This window comes from Manacus candei, unplaced genomic scaffold, assembly GCF_025592945.1.
Source record: "Manacus candei isolate 608988 ecotype Guabito, Panama unplaced genomic scaffold, ASM2559294v1 h1tg000152l, whole genome shotgun sequence".
NCBI classification, from domain to species: domain Eukaryota; kingdom Metazoa; phylum Chordata; class Aves; order Passeriformes; family Pipridae; genus Manacus; species Manacus candei.
In genome coordinates this window covers 309288-331186 of record NW_026138200.1, presented here as the reverse complement: position 1 = coordinate 331186, position 21899 = coordinate 309288, and the positions used below count along the sequence as shown (strand labels likewise).

The 21899-nt window shown below is 38.1% G+C and overlaps 1 protein-coding gene across 2 annotated transcripts in view; it reads left to right on the top strand.

Annotated features, from left to right (window-relative positions):
- CCDC171 (coiled-coil domain containing 171) overlaps positions 1-21899 on the top strand; it is a 146764-nt gene that overhangs the window by 11868 nt on the left and 112997 nt on the right. For both annotated transcript variants that reach the window (XM_051772315.1, XM_051772314.1), the window contains 3 exons: positions 2361-2507; positions 14937-15029; positions 16317-16477. In XM_051772315.1, the coding sequence (XP_051628275.1) occupies positions 2361-2507; positions 14937-15029; positions 16317-16477 (401 nt within the window). The remainder of the gene's footprint in view (positions 1-2360; positions 2508-14936; positions 15030-16316; positions 16478-21899) is intronic.

The following is a 21899-nucleotide window of genomic DNA, read 5'->3' as shown; positions in this document are numbered from 1 at the left end:
AATTGTGGTCTTACTATGTACTTAGAAGTGAGATTCTAAGTATGTATGACAAATCCTGGTTGGCAAAGATGCACTTTATGAACTGTGAATCTGAACTTGGCTATGAAAATGCTCAGGTAGGCGTGGAAATGAAGTCAGCTTAACCTACTAAAATTTGTCTCTATGATATGGAGGAAAAGTAATCGTCTCTGCTCTCCGGCAGGTTTGTATTGTGCTCTGTTGAGCGTGCTTAACGTGCTGTCCAGTACATGATAAAAAGTGTTGGGGTTCAATAGTAAGTGCAATAGCATCATCTTGTGGTTAATCAGGATATAATACTCCTTCCCAGAAGCGCTCAGTTTTTCCTTAGCCTATTTGTGCGGTTGTGTTGTTCATACACACTTTAAAAAAAAGCAAACAAAAAGGCATGTTTTTCATAAGCAGATGTGTCTAGAAAGTATGTGACGTGCAGATATACATGTATGTATAACGGGGTTTTTTTTACATGGTGAAGTATGTTTCTCTTTGAACTTCCTAAGTGCAGGTGACTGCTGGAATAGTCTGACACAGTCATACCACATCTGGAAAGTTCATAGACTTTACAATTCTGAAATTCTACAAGTCATGTTGACTTGTTCAAAAAACTTGGTGCAGTATTTTTGTCAGTTTTAGGCTGCTAGTGTTAAATACATTTCCAGTATAAAATGTTTTAAAGTCTTGATGTAGTATTTTCCAGCAAGCTATGTATTACTTATTTCATGTGCACTTTTCTCAGCTCACTTTTTTTAGTATGTGGAAGATAAATCTAAAGAGATTACTATTTCTGTATCTTTCCAATGTGGTAAAAGTGGGAGTAGTTGTATATTTCAGTGAAAGTAATTTTTTTAGCATGCTGCTGGGAAGAAGCCTCTTCATTTCTTGATATTACAGGCAAAGTTAGAGGATTAGCTTAAATTTAATCCATATGCAGATAGACTATTTTTGCAATATTTTGATTTACCGAGGTTTACATTTTTTAATCCACATGCATGCTCCTTGTTACCTTTCCAGAGAATGCCAGAAAAATTGTGACATAGTACCTGCACATGAAAAAAACCCTCACAAACTTATTTTCTTCACTTAGTAGTTAGTAACACTTAGCACTGTGTTAATAAGGGAGTTATGATTCTCTTTTTGTCGTGTTTGAGTGGCCAAAACATTCTACCTTCAGTCGGAAAGAACTTCCAAAATTCGTTTTCCAAACTTTGGAAAAGACTTATATTTCTTTGATCTTCATATATAAACATGGTTCTGTCAAACTTCAATCTTCCAAAGAATCATTCTTTATGAATAATTCATTTTCTTCTCTTTCTCCTCCCCACTCTGCAGATACCTTATGATTAGTAATTTCCAGGGACAAAATTATGTGATGTAAGAGTAATAGCAGAATTTACAGACCAACTGGTTTATTTTCACAAAATTTCTCTTGCCATGATAAATGGTAGGAGTAAATGAACAGGAGGACTTATGGTAATCTTCCTGTGTTTTGCGCAGAAAGTAATTTTAACAAATTGGCTCTCCAGAGGTCCTTCAGCTGAGTCATTAGATTTATAGCTTGTTTCTAATGCTAGTTATGGAAAAACTTACTCCTGTCCACTAGAACAAAGCTATTCTTTTTGAGACTTCTGGGACCTCCAACTGAAATATATACCAGACTACTGAGGTTCACTATTTGGCTACTTTCCTCCGCATGTGTTGTGGTGTGAATGAGGATTTTGTAGCAGTGCTACTGAGTGCAATAGTGTTGGTACTTACACCAACTTGTAGCTTGGTTCAGCTTCCAAAAGCAGAAATTGTGGTGGGGAACAGCTTAGTTATTTTATTCTTTTGAGAACTTTGTAGTTCATGTATGTCATTTTTTAAGTAATTCAGTTTGTAGGCAGAAAAGTCCTTCACAGAATAGCAGAAATTTGTTTATGGAAGTAACTTTCAATAAATGATTTGATTTGAAGTTCTAACAGTTAAAATAAGAACAAAATAGAGCTTCTGTCCCTAAGTTTCATGTCATCAAATGCACTTAACTGTTTCCCTCTCCATCATTACTATTGAACTGGGAGAGAGAAGAGATTGGAACAGCAGCCTTGTACTCTGTTAGAGAAAAATTTCCTATGGAGAATTGGCTCTGATTTTAGTATTACCGCAGAAGGTCATGTTCATAGTGAGTTTTGAGCCAACACATTACCTGTGAGCACATCTGCTGTTGGGCAAGTGGTTCTGCTGGCTTGTGCTGGTGTATTATTTTAATAACTTGTTCTGAGGCAGTTGGCTTTCCTCTTTTGACCCTTCTGCTATAATACTTTATGTTGGAAAAGGTATCTCAGAATGCTTTATTTTTTTCCTAGGAGCTGAATAATGAACTGCAAAATATACGCAAGAAATTGAGAGATGTGGAGGTGGAACACAGTGGCTGTAGGGAGGTGCTGAGATGCCAGGCCCGTGAACTTAAATGCAGCACTGAACGAGAGAAGCAACTTAAAAAGGAACTCGAAGTAAGGCTTTTTCACTATTGCTATTAGGCTCAACAGGCATTGACACTGAACAATTTGATTTTTGAGGGATGGAACCTTCCAGTTAGGCTATGAATTCTGTCTACTTGATGAAGAAAATGTTGAACATTGGTTTTGCAGAAAAGGCTGAAGAGGTGAATGCCACTTATACTGTGAACCTGACTTGAGACTGGTGTTTGAACAGCAGATGGGAAAAGTTTTATGTAAACATGAAAACAAGGCTAACTTTACTTCAGGAAGTCTGTACATTTCCCCTGACCTCTTAATTTGTCTATCTTGTCTTTTTGGTTTATTGGATTTGCAGTGGAGAATCTGCTGAAGCTGAGAAAATTACTAGATGATGTGCTAGGTGAGGGAATAGCATACTGGAAGATCACAGTGGTGTTACATTAGCCTCTTCTTATCTAGAGTTAACTGCTACAGGTAGTTTTAGTTTTCCTGTCTGTTGAGTGACATCTATTGCTGAGAAGTCTCAAGTCTTTGAGAATAATATCTTGTAAGCGTGCTCCTTATAATAAACTGCTAGTTTTCTCCTAGGTTTCAACATTTTGTTTGTCCACTTAGAGGCTTTGTAATGTCTATGTTATCTGTATGTACAGTCTGGATCAAGACTTTCTTGGTAGAACATTTGTCATTGCAGAAAAGTATAGTGACTGGATGATTCTTTATCCTTATGTATGTTTTCTACTAAGACATATTTAAATATTTTCTGCAATGAATTTTAAGGAACTATCACTTGCAGAATTTTAGGAACCCTTAAAGTAACAAGTGACATAGTTTTCAGCAGTGTTTGTTTTCTGTTGTTTTTCTCTTAAAGGCAAAAGAAGTGTTTAAAGCATTGATTTCTAGGTAGGTAGAGTCCTGCTTTGAAGCTGAAGTACAAAAGAAAATTCCTACAGGGAAGATCAAAGCTCATCAGCTAAAACCACTGACTTATTGACCATTAAGGTAGACCTTTGTGCCCTCAAAGAGTTCTACTGGAAATCTACTGTCATATATTGTGATCTATACATATTGGCCTAGGTGGAATTGCCTTCAGCTGGAAAGTGCTGCGTGCTGGCGGGTTCCAATGACCCTTTTAAAAAACAAAGAGTTTTACTTCCAAATACTCGAATAAGGGCTCTTCTTGTGACTTCGTGGCTTTTAGTATACTAACATAGGAATCATAAGCTGAAAGGAGGAGGAGCAAGGCAGCAAATTATTTATCTTTCTAAATATTTTGATTGAATGTACCCACCATCTGTAAATTTGAAAAGACAGCACTCAGTTTTTTGAAAATGTACAACTGCTATACCCCAGAGATGGTCATATCAGGGAATGTTACCTATTAACCCATAATCTGATAAAATATTTTCTTTGCTTCTTTATTTTTGTTAAATTATTTTAACTTTCTGAATCTCTTAATAATGCCATGAGAAAATAACATATTCAGTCTACAGAAAAATGAGTCTTGTGGTACTTACTGTAAGTATAGCTATTTAAGCAGTGATTAAGGAAAAGTATGTGAAGAAGCGTCTTGCATTTGAAAGTTTTAGCAAATTATCACAAATTTCTGAATCAAATAAAGAAGACTATGTGAGACTTCAATACATATGCTTTTGTCAGATTGCATCTCACTTTACCATCTCAAAAGGAAATTGCATGTGTGTAACTGTCTGAAAGGGCCTACAATAATAACTTTGTAGATGGTGACTCTACCACTTCGCTGGGCAACCTGTTCTAATGCTTTACAACCCCGTCTGTGAAGAATTTTTTCCTAATATCTAATCTAAACCTCCCCTGGAACAACTTGAAACCATGTCATCTCATCCTGTCAATTATTACCTGGGAGAAGAGACCGACCCCCACCTCACTACACCCACATTTCAAGTAGTTGTAGAGAGCGATAAGGTCTTCTTTGGACCTTCTTTTCTCCAGCTTCCATTCACATGGAAGCATGAGAGGATCTCCCAGCTTCCTCAGCTGCTCCTAATAGGACTTGTGCTCCAGACCCTTCGCCAGCTTTATTGCCCTTCTCTGGACTCATTCCAGCACCTCAGTGTCCTTCTTGTAGTGAGGGGTCCAAAACTGAACACAGGATTCAAGGTGCAGCCTCACCAGTGCTGACTGCGGGGGGATGATCACTCCCTTAGTCCTTCTGACCACACTGTTTTTTCTAAAAGCCATGATACCACTGGCCTTTTTGGCCACCTGGACACTCATGTTCAGTTGCAGTTGACCAGCACCATAAGTCCTTTTTTGCCAGGCTTTTTTTCCAGCACTCTTCCCCAACCTGTAGCACTGCATGGGGTTCTTGTGACCCAGGAGCAGGACCCAGCACTTTACCTTGTTAAACCTCATACCACTGGCCTCAGTCTATCAATCCAGCCTGTCCAGACCCCTCTGCAGAGTCTTCCTACTCTCCAGCAGATCAACACGCCTGCTGAACTTGTTTTCATCTGCACACTGAATTAGGGTGCACTCAATCCCCTCATTCAGAACATCGATAAGACACTAAACAGAACTGGCCCCAGTACTGAGCTCTGGGGACCAGTCACACTGGTGACTGGATGTCAACTGGATATAACTCAATCCTCCACCACCCTCTGGGCCCAACCATCCAGCTAGTTCTTTACCCAGTGAAGACTGCACCTGTCTACACCACAAGCAGCAAGTTTCTCCAGCAGAATGCTTGGAAAATGAGGTCAAAGGCTTTGCTGAAGTTTTAATAGATAACATCCATGACCTTGCCTTCATCCATTAAGCGGGTCATGATATCTGTATCTGAGCTGGATTTCCATTCAGATACAGAAGCCTTGAAGTAGTACACCCCGGACAGAATGGTATAAGTTTTTTCATGAAGTAGCCCTGTATTTCTTTCTCTCTCTTCATAGAATTTTTAGCTTGTGGATTGAAATTGATAGATATAGGAGACATCTTCAATTTCCACGCAGAGTACCTTGTGTTAATGGTGATTTGGTTAGCAAATTTGTGCTTAATTTCTTGATGATAGCAGCAAACGTCTCAAAGTGATTGTGTGATGAGCGGTGTAATTCTACTTAAAAGCCAATCTTAAAATCTTTTGTTATATGCTACTTGATAAGTAATGAACTCTTTGGAGTTCACAAAACTGTTCTTTTACTACCCTCTGCTGGATATAAGGGAGAAATCAAGGGGAGAATACTTCTTTTTCGGTAATTAAAGGAAATGTTAAATTTAAAACTCTTTCCTTTTGTACGATGGCACTCTTGTGAAGAGTTATATCCAATAGGCTATTATAAAGATGGGAATGTGAAAAAAATCTGCCTGCGCCCTGTTGGGTTTTTTCTTGTTTATTTTTTTCTTCTTTCAAAATATTGTTCTGATTTTACCCTTCAAGCATTATTCTGATTGTGATCTAAAAGAGGAAATGTCTAGTTTCTGAAGTCAGAAATGAAGAGAAAGAGTAATAGAAAGTTTTAGTGGACTCTTCAGTTGAAAGACAGCTGTTGATGCACCTGTTGCCTAACCTGCTAGCTTTCCAGTTTGCCAGTTTGTGATACCAACATGCCATGCCATTGCATGGACATGGAGTCCTTCTGAAATAGAAAACATACTGTGCTAGAAAAATTGAGAATGTGAACCTTAATATCATTCTGCCTCTTTAGGCTAAGATTCAGTAGCCAGAGAAATTATTGATCTAATTCTATTGAACTCATCAAGATACTACTATCTATTATAATCAATTTCCCAGCACCAGTGTCTTTTATTTTAGCCTTTAGCTCCATACCTAATGATGATTCTTGGGAAATATAGAGTAATTTTTATATAAAAATAGTTTTTCTTGTGATGTGTCCAGACAAAAAGCTGGGTGGGAAAGTAGTTTTGCAATGAGAATGTGGATTTTACCATGAGAAACAGAATTATTAGTTAATAAATTTCAAACTCTTTGCCTTGTTCAGAAAAATGTAATGACTTCCTATTGTTTGTTTTATGTGTTTGAGGCTACCAACTCGCAGTAAGCTGAACTCAAGGTCCCAAAGTTTTTAAGTCTTTCTCATGAAGCCTGAAAAATGTCCCATAACTTGGTCCATTTAATATCTGAGACTGAGTACATTGTCATATTTCTGTGACTCTTAGTTACCAGTTAAAGACCATTCCCTTAGCTTTCACATTCCTTTTCTGCTCCCCCCCCACCTTCTGTTATATATTGAGCTTTTCATGTCCTGCTGAAATATGTGTTCTTGTATTATCTTGGTAATGCTGGTATGATGGAGAGATGACTGCAACAAAGACTTGGGTGATGGTCCATATTTGCATGAGGTGTATGTACAAGCAATACTTTGAGGCTGTGGGTTTATTTCTTACTGTATCTAAGTCAATGAAACAAGAAATTTAGGTCTCAGCTGAAAACAAAACTAAAACCCCCAAAACCTGCAGACCTGCTTTTTCTTTTTTCTCCTTGTTGCTATAATTCCACCATGAACTGCACGCTCAAGTATGTTATGGTTTTCATCAGAACAACTTGCAAAAGCTCTAAGCAGTGCAAGAGAGGACACATTCCTTAGTCAGTTGACAGTACTGCTGGTTAAACTTTAAACTAGCGTTTGTTGTCTTCTACACACTTCTTGGTGGCTTACCCCTATCCTTAATCTTCTGCATTCTAGTGTCTCCTCAATGCACAACTGGCATCTAGAAATTCTAGCTACTGTGACTGTATATAGTATGACTATATTAGTTACTACACACTTAGTATGTAGTTTACTTATAATACATATATATATAAAACTATACTCTCTCTCTTTCTATATATATTTATAAATATATAATACTGCATACTTGGAGGATTCTAAGCACTGCAGCTTTCGTAGTGGTATCTCTGTGGTGGCTCCAAAGTTTGTATTTCTCCAGCAACAAGCTCACTGACATAATGACTTGTGCAAAGCATTTGACACTGTCCCACACAACATCCTTGTGTCTAAAATGGAGAAATATCGCTTTGATGGAACACTTGGTAGATAAGGAATTGGCTGGATGGTTGCCCTCAAAGGGTTATGGTCAACAGCTTAATGTCCAAGTGGAGACCAATTGTTGACCAGGGGTTGGGACTAGTGCTGTTTAACTTCTTTGCTGGCGACATGGACAGTGAGATTGAGTGCACCCTCAGCAAGTTTGCCAATGAGACCAAGCTCTGTGGTGAGGTCAACACACGTGAGGGAAGGGATGCCATCCAGAGAGACCTTGACAGGCCTGAGAAGCGGGCCTGTGTAAAACTCACGAAGTTCAACAAGGCCAAGTGCAAGGTCCTGCACCTAGGTCAGGGAAACCCTGAGTACAAATACAGGCTGGGAAGAGAATGCACCGAGAACTGCCTTGTGGAGAAAGACTCAGGGGGAAGCTCAGCATGACCCAGCAATGTGCACTTGCAGCCCAGAGACCCAACATCCTGGGCTGTAGAAAGGTACTGTACTGTAGAAAGGGAGAGCAGTTCAGATGGCTTCTCCAACTGCAGCTCAGTAGCAGATTGGAATGAACTTGTATTTTATCCAAAGGCAACCGAACTGTATCAATTTAGCAGTCCTAATTGGTTTTACTCCTTAACCTAAAGTCAGGCATATGGCTTAACTTGAAGCTTCCAGACCAGCATACTTATTTATCCAGTGTTGTGCAGGTCAAGCATGGCTACTCTGTCACTGAGACATGTTTCTCTAGACTTCAGGTACAGGAAATGTGTATAGTGAGGGTTAGCCACACTAGGTCAGGCTGAAAGAACATTTACTTCAGTAGTTAAGAATTGTTTGCATTCAAGTAACTTATAGTTAAGGTTGTTTATTTTCCAAACAGGAGATGGCTCCACCTTACCACAATCAAGAGGCATCAGCATTTCTAACACTAGGTAGAAGTGGTTGGCACATCTCCCAGAGATGTGTTTAGACCCCCTGGTTTGAGTTATGAGTATAGTGAAATGCTCTTAAGTAGGAATATCTTATTCTGAATATGGAAGCATAGAGTGGGTGGATGATGATCCAGATATAAGTACATGTGTGTCTTCTTAACTTAAAACTTTATCTTGGCTGAGTATTTCGCATAGATGTTGGACCTCAGCTTTGGGAAAGTGTAAGTATCCTGATAACTTTTTAGTGAAATGAAACTGAAACATCTTGCAGAAGTGGTCTAAATAGAAGCAGAGAAGAGAAAAATTACTTTGATTATTGTATCCAAACATGCTGTAAATGTACTTTTCCTCCCCATTGTTTTCTTTGTTGCTTATCTGATAAAGCATATTTTTATGTAAATGCAAACATCAAAGAGCAAATGTGGTATTGCACAAATATAGGATACTGAATTACACTTTCAGTATGGAGTACACCAGTATTCACAAATATTGCATACTTGGAGCAAGTGCTAGGGGCTGAGAAAAGTGGAAGCCACAAAGGATAGTTTGCAAACTGTTAACATGCAGAAAATGTCTCCTAGAAACCACATTAGCATTGATATACAACAGGACACTGGAAAAAGCAACTGAAGCTAAGAGATTAGATTAAACATATAGCATGGTTGCCCACAAGTTTTAAGGCTGGCGTTGAATTTTTCTTAGTCACATATATTTACAGTTTCTCAAAAGTCACAATTCTGTCTCTGCTGTTATGGAAACTGATCCCAGATATCTTTGTTCTTAAAATAAAGACTGAAATCAACTCAGCTTGAATATCTAAGGAAACTTTAGAAATTCCATGAGTTTGCATCTGACATCTAAAGTAGGATGTCTGCTTTCATATATCCTGTTAGGTGAACATGAAGGTAACAAATGACTGAATCTTGTTGAATAACCAATGTTTTTGATGTTGGATAAGGAAGCGCTTTGTAATCATTGGAGAACTCACTTTCTGGTCCATCATTGAGATGGATTTGGACCTGACAGGGAGCTCTCAGTATTGAAGCAGAATGTATTCTCATTTGACTCCCAGATGAGACCTTATGGTCTGGATATCTGTGACCTGCAAGCTTGCTCTCTATTTTTTCACAGCTTCTTTTTTGTAGACAGGCATTGTGTAAACTTTTCATACACATGATTCAGTAAGGATACTGATTCTTACCTTTCATTTGATTCAAAGAGGTTTGACTCTGGTACCACCGTCTTTCTGTTTGTCAGACAGGAACACAGAACTCCTCTCCTGCCTATTTCTCTTTTTGGATTTTTTAGCATGGCTTTACAGGCTAGTCTCATCCCTGACACTTTTCTTTCACTCACAGAATGTGTAATAGATTGTTCTCACTGGTGGAGCATGTAGCTTCTCACTGTGAAGGGAAGTGCATGTAAATAGAGCCTTTTTGAACCCTTACTAGCAAAGTAGAATGGATTTTCTGTATAGTATTTTGTTGCAGCTGTGTTCTTCCCAGCTGAATCTTCAGACAGCTTGGAATCCAGGTTTTAAGTTCTATGGCTGATGTGCACTTTGATGGATAGAAATGCCAAGAATCTTTTCCTTAGAACAACCTAAGCAAATCTGAATTTCTTTATATTTAATAACTCTGTATTGCTTAGAAATGCTTATGTGCTAATGGCTAGTTCAATATCTCTCATGAAGTTTTTGTTTTCTGACTAATTTCTCACTGATTTGCTGATATCTGATTTGGTTTTTGTATTTGCTAGATGTATGGTGAACCATAAGCTTCAGCAAAAAATCATAGAGCAGATGAAAAAGAGTATTCATTGCTTCACCAGACACAGCATTTACATGACTTCCTTAATTCACATATGTAATTTTTCTGCAAGTTCTTTTAAGCATGTGAGTCTTTGGGGTATAGTATATATACTGGTAAGATAAAACTAAGGTTTGCATGAGTAATCTTCTGAGACTTTTGGGAAGAATACAGTTTACTCTTCATCTTTGGCTTCTAACAATATAAGAAACTAGTGGCAGATTCTGTCAGAGCCTTGACAGTGACTTGTCTTGAATGAAAAGACATTTTATTTCTTTCCCTGGGTCTTTGTTTTTTGAAGATCCAGTGAACTAACTTAAACAAGATTTTAAAAATCAAAATTGTAACAAAGTGAGGCAAAACTTTAAAGAATCAATTTCCAGAAGAAGAGGAACTTCAAAATCAAGAATTGGGCATTGATATTCCTAGCTTTGTGAAGAAACTTCAGTTTTGAAAAAGTCAGTTTTCTCATGCCTTTGTATGGGGGTGTGATCTGTAAAATGATACTTACCTGTCAAACAGATAGTTTGATTTCTGGTTTCTAGTATAATTTTTCTGTGTATATTGTCTTGAATCTATTTGAATACTTTCCATTGGACACCTATCAAGTGCACCTGGCTCTTCTTTGGTTGGTGTCTAATGTCATAACTCTTTGACAGTAGGCTAGACACACTGTCCTGCTGGCAAATAGGAGCTGTTTCTCCTATTCCAGGGATCATCAGGAATGTCTGTAGCTGAAACATTAATTTTCCCAGTGCTTCTCTTTTTGTACGCCTGCTAATTCTACAAGTTAATTCTTCAGTGACTTGTGACAACTCAAGCAAACCAAAGATCTGCATACTTCAGTCAGCAAAGGAGTGATGTGTTGGCACTTCTTACAGGTGTCTGCCTGATCCTGCTTCTCTTCCTTTATTGTCTCAGGATTTTCTTAGGACTGAGGTTTCTGTATTTTTGAGAGTTTGTGTTTCCTTTGGACCACATTGCTTGTTCTTGCATTCAGTGTCCATCATGTCAGCTCAAAGAGATAGATACTACTTTTAAAAAGCTATACCAAGAACTGATCCTTATGTGTTCTGTGTCCTAGTTAGAACAGCTGGGCCCAGTTCATCACTGGGTGGGTGTAAGCCAAACTGTGTATTCTATAGCCTTCCATGCCATTTCCCAGAAACTGTTGTCAATAGACTATTCGCACCCTCTGCCCAGAGCAGCCTGACTCATCAGGCTACAAACTAGGTGCTAAGAGGCCTGCGAGATAGAAGGGTGTTTTTGTCCTCACGCCCTTTGAGGAACGCCCCCCCCCCCCCCCCCGGAAGTACTGAGCATTCCTACCTGAACTGGAGAATATATAATCTTGGAGTCTTGGGACCTTTTTAACCACTCGTGGGATCCAGAGGAAGACTGCAGATCACCACTCTCAACCAGACTGCAGATCACCGCTCTCGACTGGACTGCAGTCACCACTTTTCAACCAGACTGCAACCACCGCTTTTCAACCAGACTGCAACAGCACTCTCACCAACAGGTTTTTCCCTCTCCTTTTACTTTGGACTCAGGGGAGGGCCAAAGAACACCACTCTGTTCATGCCCCAGGGTGCTGGGTTATACATTTGAGCTTTGTGGGTTAAAACTAATTGTTTGTCTGTATAATTGTACTTATTGTATTATTTTATTAAATTGTTATTCTGACTTATAATCTCTCTTTTGAGTTGAGTTCATTTCCCCTGCTGGTTTACCTTTAAACCAACACATTCTGTTAGAGAGAATCTGATTACTCCAGTTTCTAATTCTTGCATATGCCCTCATTCAAGCTATTATTTCTTATTTCTTTTTTTATTTTTCATCTTTGGACTGATAAAATCTGACAAGTCTAGGGCGTTCCATTTGAGGGGACAGTAAACCATTTTGATGGTGTTTTCCAGCTCTGGTTTCAGCTGAAGAGAGGCTGAGATGAAGGCACAGTTGTACTTTGGAGAGGTGCTCAGGAAATAAAATAATATTTAGAAGTCAAATTCGGTACAAAGCTTCTGAATTAGTATGTTGTTCCTGAAAACTTTACATGTAGAATCACTTTTTTTCATTTCAGTGTTTGCTTTAAGAACAGACACTTGAACAAACCAGACAAAGACAAAAAAATGTTTTTGCTCTTTAGAGTATGCAGTGAAATATTTTCAGTGAAGTTTCCATTTCTTAGTTTAATTTTTTAAAAAATTATATTTCCCACTCTAAATGTTGTGATAGGTACCTTCCTCACTGTTTCCTTTATCTTCTCATCAAGCTTTAGATAGAATTACTTTTAGATGGAGTTGTTAAATGTTTTAAAAAAGAAATGAAATCCACATATATTTATTGTTGACTGACCACTTTTAATAGGCTGGCATTATTTTTGAGTAAAAACATCCTGTTGGCAGATGTTCACCTGTTGGAGGATGCTAAGGAGTCTTTCTAAACTAAAGCAGGAGGTAGTTTGCTGATTCTTCACTAGGGTCAAAGCAGATTAGGATGTTTAGAAGGAATAGAGCCTAGACAATATTGAGAGTCTTAAGCAATTTATTTTTGAAAGAGTCACAGAATGAGTAAGGTTGGAAGGGATCAGACAGTTCTTGAATATCTCCAGTGAGGGAGACACCACAGCCTCTCTGGGCAATCTGTTCCAGTGCATGGTCACCCTCACAGGAAAGAACTTCTTCCTTGTGTTCAGGTGGAACTTCCTGTGCATCAGTTTTTGCCCATTACTTCTTGTCCTGTTGCTCAGCACTGCTGAGAAGAGCCTGGCTCCATCCTCTTGACACCCTCCATTCAGATACTTGTACACATTGATGAGGTCCTCTCTCAGTCGTCTCTTCTCAAGGCTGAACAGGCCCAGCTCCCTCAGCCTTTCCTCATAAGAGAGATGCTTCAATCTCTTAAACATCTTTGTGGCCCTCTGCTGGACCTGCTCCAGGAGCTCCATGTCTCTTGTACCGAGGAGCCCAGAACTGGACACAGCACTGCAGATGTGGCCTCACCAGGGCTGAGTAGAGGGGCAGGATCACCTCTGGTGACCTGCTGGCAGTGCTCTTCCTAAGGATCCCGTTGGTCTTAGCCACCAGGGCACACTGCTGGCTCATGGACAGATTGTTGTCCACCAGGACCCCCAGGTCCTTCTCTGCAGAGCTGTTCCCCAGCAGGTCAGCCCCCAGACTGTGTTGGTGCCTGAGGTTATTCTGTCCCAGGTGCCGGACCCTGCACTTGCCCTTGTTGATTTTCAGGCAGTTCTCTACCCGTCTCTCCAACCTGTTGAGGTCCTTCTGAAGGGCATCACAGCCCTCTGGGCTTTGTGTCATCAGTGAACTTGCTGAGGAGGCATCTGCCCCTTCGTCCAAGACACTGATGGAGAAGTTAAACAATAATGGGCCCAGCATTGAACCATGAGGGACAGTGTTGGTTACAGGCCTTGAGCCTCTGGTCAAAACCCTCTGGGATCTGCCATTCTGATGGTTCTTAGTCCACCTCACTGTCCAGTCATCCAGCCCACTCTTCCAGAGTTTGCATTATGATGATGTCATGGGAGACTGTCAGAAGCCTTGCTGAAGTCCAGGTGAATGGCATTCAGTGCTTTTCCCTCATCCATCCAGCCAGTTGCACCATTGTAGAAGGCATTCAGGTTGCTTAAGCATGATTTCCCTTTCATAAATCCATGCTGACTACTCCGGTCACTTTCTTGTCCTCCGTGTGGACAGACATGGCCTCTAGAATGAAGCACTCAATCATCATTCCAGGGATTGAGGTGAGGCTGACTGACAGGTAGTTCCCTGGGCCCTCCTTCTTCCTCTTTTTGAAGACTGGGGTGACATTCTTATTTATGAGAATAATCTTAGCGTTATGAAAGTACAATGGGAGTATTTGTGCAGGATTTGTGCATTTTTTTATTGTGTTAAGCAGGTAAAATTCATGGCAGGAGACAAAGTTTAAGCCTTTTGACAGACCTTACTATGGAGTAGGTTTGGTAAGCTCTTACGCTGTTGCTGATCTTCTCTTTAATAGGTCTTCCATGGATATCAGTTTCAAAAGTATTTCCTTTTTTTGTGTATGTGATTATATAAAGTTTAATTTATTGCCAGGAGCTTTTATTTTAAGATCTGCTAATGTTTCTCTTCTTTTAAATGTTCAAGTCTCACATACTTACTAATTTGTTTTACTTTTCCAAAATCAATGACTTAGTGCTTTAAAACATTACAGAGTTCAGAAATTTTTGTTGTAGGGAAACTGTGACTAGTCTAGAGCTGCAAAGCACTCTGTTCTGGGCACCTTAATTGGAAATCAGGTGCCAGATCCAACATATTTTTGAAGAATCTTCTCTGTGCTTCATATCTCATTTATGAAATTTTAAATGCTTGATTGATGCATCATTGTATTTTGGAACATACAAAGTGTGGTTATGTTGCTTGAGGTGAGCAAATAGTAAGGGAATAGGTAGAATATTTAACTTGATCTTTCCACTTTCTGACCCTGGCTGCAGTTTTCTTGAGTATAAAAAATACAGCAATAACATAATGCTACATCAATTTATTTACCTAAATAGAAAATATTACTTTAATATTCTATATATGTAAAAATTATTTATATATGTATTTTTGGTATGGGTTTTCACAGTGCCAAAGTGCAAGCAGTTCAAATGTATCAGGTTGCTGTATGAATGAGCAGAATTGAGCAGACTTTGTCATGTTATCATCTCTCTGGACTTAAATATCCTCAAAATGGTACTTTTAGGCAGCTGCAGTGAGAACAAAGGAACTGGAAGAAAGCATTGAAGCAGAGAGAGCAGCACATTTAGAATCCAATTTCACTTCAAAGATCATCCAGGTAAACTTTTTGGTAAATATTTTGTACAAGTTTACAGTAAAACAGTTGAAGTTCTGAAGGTACAGTGCTCCAAAAATGTTAAGACCATTTACTTACTCCAGTGAAAACACTGAATAGATTTTTTGCAATAACTGTCAGAATTGTAAAAGCTAATATATAAAAGGAGAGAATAGAAGAATATCTGCTTTTCAGGGAACTTTAAAGTTATTAGAATAAATAATAAAATACGTCAGATTTGTAAGTTTGAGAATTCCTACTAGCATTTAAACAGTGAGGGAGAAGGCAATGTTTCACAATAGTTAAGCACTATACTACTGTTTAAATATCCTGCCCCGTATCGTTTGAATGGGCACTTAGAGCAATTTGGACATACAGTGTGTACATCCAGCTTCTTTAGGAGTGTGAGTTATATAATTACTCAGAGTACATTTGAGCCTCAAAGTTATGATATCTAGACTTACCAGTAAAGATGGATTAAATGAATAAATGTAGTATATATACTACATATTAAGTTCTTGTATTAAACTGTATCACACAGTGTCTAACCCAATAAAGCAATTATGGTTTATTTAAAAAAAATTTTTGAGAAAGATAAATGGTGATTGCTTAGTACTAACAAGCCCTTCACACTAGACTTTTGAAAAATTAAGCAAAAAAAAAAAGGAATTTTGGTATATTTTTCTTCCTATTTTCTGAGTAACAAAAATAGGTATTGCCATTATTCTGTCAGTTATTTTCTCATTTTCATGATCTTCTGTATTTATAGGCACTTAAATTTTAAAAGTGATGATTCAACTAGTAGAAAAGATTTAGTTTCTTTAATTTCCTCTCCATTTTTGCAACATATAAAGGAACTGGGAGGATAACATTCTTAAAATGAGAGACCTGTCATTTATGGGTGAATAACTGATGAATTTTTCTTCCTTGTTTGTATACATGAACAAGCTCAAAGTGTGCTTTATTCTGAGAGGAAGTGTAGCCCTTACTGTTAGTCCCACACTTTCATGTCTATTTAAAAAACAGAATTCTACTGGAAAAATTCAGGAAAATGGGAAAAGCCAGACACCTCCAAATGAGAACAGAAGGTACTTTTGGTCAGCATATCTATTTGTCTCGGTTTTGAACTTTATGTATTCCTACATTTTTACACATGTTCAAAGTTTTTATGTGTGTATAGGCTTCTATGTAGAATTAATAGAATATAGTCTTCTGTAAAGCAAAACAGTCCAGCATTAAAGATCGGAATCTTTCCTAACTTGCTTTAATTGCTTTCTTATCACTTGGTAGTTAAGAATTCAAGAACTTGAAGAAGCTGTGCATGTGGAAAAATACAGACGAGCTGAAGCTCTTTCAGATTTAGAAATGATCAGGAAAGAATTCAAAGAGTTAGAAAATGCATATGAGAGAGAAAAACACAATGCCCAGGAGAACTTGGAAAAACTCAATGAGTAAGTTTCCTTTTAAATTCTTTGTAAAATAGCAGTAGGCAGCTTGATTACCAATTATAGTTTACATTTTGTGTAGTGTTCAGTCAGTATAAAACAACAGAATCTGATGTAATTTCCCAAACCAAACCAAGGTTCAGAACCTGATGTTCCAATAAGAATAGGTCCATATCAGTAAGCATACATGGTATAGATTGGTAAATAAAGTAACTGATCTGTTACTGATTATTTGCCAAAGCAAAAATGTTGAAAATGATAGTTATAATAGGGTCCTGTCTCCTGTATGTTTGGTAGGAGTGTGGGAAAGCACACTCGACAGGGTTGGAACAGATCTTTTTTCTTCTGTATAAACTTACATTATTGTGAAAATACTATTTTTCAGTGAGCTAGATGAATCTTTCAGAGTCCTGCCTGGAAGTTGTGTGTAATTTATAGTGGATTATCTTCATCTTCAGCTTTTGAATGATGATGGGAAGTTTTAACTAGGTAACAAAACTAGAAAAAGGAATTAAGTGTATGAGAGCAGATGAAATTACATGGGATTCCTTTTCTACTCAGCACAATCTGCTGTGTCTGTGGTAGTAGATGGTTTCTAGAAGAACAGCTTTGCTATATTCCCCTGGCAGATATAGGATGCACTGTACTGAGTCTTGTTCCTTGGCTGAACCAAGTTTATATTGGGGTGAGAAAATGACAGGAAGAAGAATGGTGCTGGAAGACGCAGAACTGAGGAGTTGGTGAAATAAAGGATAGCAATTGGTTAAATTTAGGGAAAGAGGGAGTTTAAGAAGACATAAAGTGGGTGGAATACAGTAGGGGTGTGGGAAGAGACTGAAGCTAGTAGAATGGGTTGGAAATGACAGAGTTGGCATCTCTTTCAATCTAGGATTATGCAGGTCTGTACACAATGGTATTTATGGTGACTTATTCATAAGAACAGTAGTGGAGAAAAAAGAAACTGGTTTCCCTACAAAAAAGGAAGTTTGTGGCCTGAGAGAGTCTTTCTATACTCATGCTTACAGAGATGTTTTTAGTTACATAGTTGAAACGTGCTGTATTATAAACACCTTAAAGCTCTTCATTAAAATAAGATCAAAAGAGGTCTGAATGTAAGATTGAGCATTTAGGTAAACCAGAGTGAAAGTGAAAACTTTTTTCTCAAAGAAAAAGAAATAGTTTTTATGATAAAAATTTGGGAAAATGTATGAAATGCATTATGATAGTAATCTAAAGTGATGCTTCAGGAAGACTGCAGTCTTCACAGGTGGGAAACTGAGTATGCGTATTTCAAGATTCTCTATTGTCCTGAAATAATGGCAGTTAATTAAACTGTAATCTTATCCTGCCTGGTTGTTTTTGCTTTGAGCATGAGTTCTCTGTCAGCAAATATATGACACTAAACTGATACCAAATTCTTTGCTGTTTCTTGAACTGGAGAAGGCCTATACCATTGACTTGACATTTTATTCCTTTTTGGTTGCTTGGTTTTAAAAAAGCTCCTTTGTGTTCAAAACAGCCATTTTCAGAGGAATGGCTGTTGCATCACTAGTTTTACTGGCTACTTTTACAGGCTGCTTTCCACTGTCTGAGTTTTTCTGGTAGCTAACTTCCTATTCTTTCAAAGAATATGGACTATTGTTCTTTTTTTCTTTTTGTTATAGTTTTTTTTTAGTTTTTAGTCTGGTCTTGTGGGTTTTTTCTTTTTCTGGTAGGTTTCCATATTTACATGGTACAGAAAATATGAAAAAATTGATGTTACAAAAGTTTTCTTGGACTACATTCTTCCTGTGTTTGTTCTTGAACCACTTCTTCACTTCTCCCAAGGTCTAATGTTCCAAGGTTCATCTATGTATTTGAGGTTAGATTAGCCAACTTCATCATCCTCAAGTAAAACATGGAGCTTCTTTAGGTTTTTTTTTGTCTAATGCTTGTTAAACTGGAGTAGTTTTCAGTCTAGAAAAAAAATTGTCGTCTTTTCAACATGGCTGCCATAGCATCACTTTCTGTAGTGAATCAGGAAGCTGTTAGTGTGAATATGTTCTGAAAATCAAGAGATGATTACAGAGATAAAGTATAAGCTAATTAGCAGCATTTTTAATGGTAACTTTAACATCTGTTGAGGAATTTTCCAAACCATTTCCAAAAACAAGATGTGTTTTTTAAATTTTAAAATCTGTTTTTTAACTTTTTTAGTTAAAAACTGTGAACATCCATAAGTAGTAAGTTTCCAATTAAGTCTTTGAGAAACTCTTAAAGATATTTTTCTGTATTAGATTATTCAGACCGATGTAAGGATAATGGTTAGATATTGAATTGCATTGTGCATTCAATAATGTTTTGTTCCTTGTGAGAATATTTTATCTACATGTATAAAGCTATTTCTTTGAGAACTGAAGGGATTTATTTCTAGGATATTTTTGATGCACAGAAGTTATACTTTTGAAAAATGCGAAGAAATCTTAAACAAAAACCTTACCCTCAAAAAAGAAAAAAAGAGGGTTTTTTTAGGCACTTGATATGGTTTGAAGCTGGCTCCCTGCCAAGTCTCCAAACCTTACCACAAGAAGTCCCCCCCCCGCCCAAACCTCAGGGAGAAGAGGGAGAACAGCCAAGAAAAACCGAAACGAGAGAGAGAGCTAAAACAACATATATATATATATATATATATATAAAAATATATTTACACTTATGTTACAGTTATATACAATTGAAATATATATACAATTTCACAAGGGAAAGGGAAGGGGGAAGGAAAAAGGAACAGAACCAAAATAATATATATATATATATATATATATCTCCTGATTAGTAGCCCAATATCTAGCAACTAGAAGAATTAGCAGAGAAATATCTCACTACTCTCCTTGGGACAACGGAGAGTCACTCTGGAACGATCGCCGGCAACCTCCGTCTCCCAAGGTCGACAAGGCCTAATCAGGCCTCGCTCCCCAACATGACAGACTCAACAGCAGGGAACCTGCACCTCCAAGCCACCGGAAGGAAAGAGAGTGAAGGCCTCTCCTCCTTTCTTCTTATAGCCTGGCTTACGTAAAAATCGTAGGGAATACTGAGTAAATCTGGACCCTTCCTTGGTTACAAACTGGTCACCAAGGAAGGCCTAGACCAAACTACCACAGCACTGTATTTCATTGTTTGGAATTCCTGCACAAAATACTTGAATATGTGTTTGTGGCTAAGACTATGAAATACAGTTTTTACAATTATGATAGCATTTGCCATAGAAGTGTCAATATTACTGCTTACAGAGAAGTAAGTACTTGTGTTTCTAAAATACAGCATGAACCTTAAAAAACCTTGCCTTCTTCCTCTAAAAAGGACGATTATGTTCAATGTTTCTTTGCCCTATCTTAGGGGGGTTTTTGGTATAAAACAGAATTTATGCCTGCTTGGAGCAACTGTTCTGTGTTCACTGGATATGAGAACAAATGTTGCCTAATATCCAAACAGTACTTTTCACTACTTGCAATCATGTGTTGATTCAGGCAATTATTCCCAGTGACTTTTGCCAGCTGAGTTTTTGAGAGCAAATCGTCCTTTGTAATTTCAGAGAATGCAAACACAACTAAAACACAATTAAAACAGTTAGTGGTTTTGTTAACAGAACTTGAAGAAGCATGAACAGTCTATCCTTAAAATTTTGTTAGTCCAGGCACCTAGATTTCCAGACCTCTTTAAAGATAGGTAGTGAAGGTCAAGCTTTCTCTGAGGTGGACATTAATCTACTCAGTTCTCTTGAGGTAATTATGTGGGGTGGGCATGTACTGACTCATCAGTTTCCTGTGCCCTTATTATTCTTTGAAGCATACAAGTCTCAGTAACGCTGGTGAATATCAGTGATTGCTTTCACCAGACACCTTCAGAGAGAATACAAGAGCCTTTGATCTACTTACCTTTGAAGGCTCTGGTCCTTGGACTTCAGACAATGTCAGGATCTTGGCTTTTTCTTTTAAGCCATAGTTTGGCATCCAAACATATTTTCTCTTTTTCTAGAGGAGTTGCATGAATTTGTCTTTAAGCCTTAGCCAAATAAAAGTATTATAAACTTTGTTGTCTAGAACACTTGTGTATCTCTTTAGCTGGACTTGATGTACGTAAATAATACCAAAGTTGGAAGCTTTGTAATGCTATGAGAATTTATTTTCTCAGAAAAAAAGTTAGTTGTGATAACTGAAACCAAGCAAACGGGCTTTTCTGGGTTGCATAATTTTTTCTTTTCTCACAAAAAAAGATAATCGTAGTAACTAAAACCAGACTAACAGGCTTTTCTGGGTTGCATAATTTATTAATTAGCTCTGAACCCAGTAGCACTATTTAAATTGGAAACAACATGGGATTTGGGTTGCTGTGTGAATTAACTTTTCAAGAAAAGTGAGAGCATGACATAGAATAATTTGGAACTGCTTTTGCTGTTTTTCCAAAAGCTGTGAGAGTAGAAGCTATTTTGGGAGGCTGAAACAGGCAAGTTCTAGAAGAACAAGAAGTAACCATCTACAGCTAATTCCAAAAATCAACCAGGCTGATGCAGAAACACATAGGTATTTGGAGGACTATATGAAACAGTCCTTCAGCTAAAAAGACACATTGATCTATAAGGAATAAATCAGAGTCAGAAAGTGACAATACTGATTCAAAAGCTTTTAAGTTGGAAGAACCTTGAGCCTGTTGTGTTACTTTCAGTTCTAGTGAGACAGGAGTGATAGGAAAAGAGAAAAGGAATGAGTGAGACCTGGATGTTTCTACTGCTGAGAGTTACATCAAGGATTAGTTGAGGTTGAAAGGAATTGTAGAAGATCTGTAGTCCAACTTGCTGCTCAAACTAGGATTAGTTATGAGATCAGACTGCTCAGGGTTTCATCCAGTTAGGTCTTGAAAACCTGGAGAATGGAGGTGACACAACCTCTCTGGGAACCTGTTCCACTGTTTAATTGTCATTATGTTGGAAAATGTTTCTCCTTGGCCGAACCACTTTGGATTCTGTTCTTGTTCTGTAGCCAAACATTGCTGTGAAGTGACTGGCTGCATCCTCTTGATAATCTCCTTTTAGATATTGGGGGGCCTGTTACAAACCCCAAAGTTATCTCCTCTCTGGGTCGAACATACCAAGTTCCCTCAGTTCTTACATGTATTTCAGCGCCCGAGTATGGTGATGGACATCTCCTTAGCCCGCTCCAGCTTTTCTCCTGTGTTAGGGGGTATATGTGTAGTTAAAACTGGTCATTGGCCTAGACATGTTATAATGAGTGCCAAATAAAAGGTGATTACTCACTTCCCTTGATCTGGCTACGCTACTATTAATACAGCCTAGGTTGCTGTTACTCTCTCTACTTGTACGCCATGCTGCTGATTTGTGGCTGTGTACCATGGTTACCATGCCCTTTTTGAGCATAGCTGCTCCCCAGCCAGT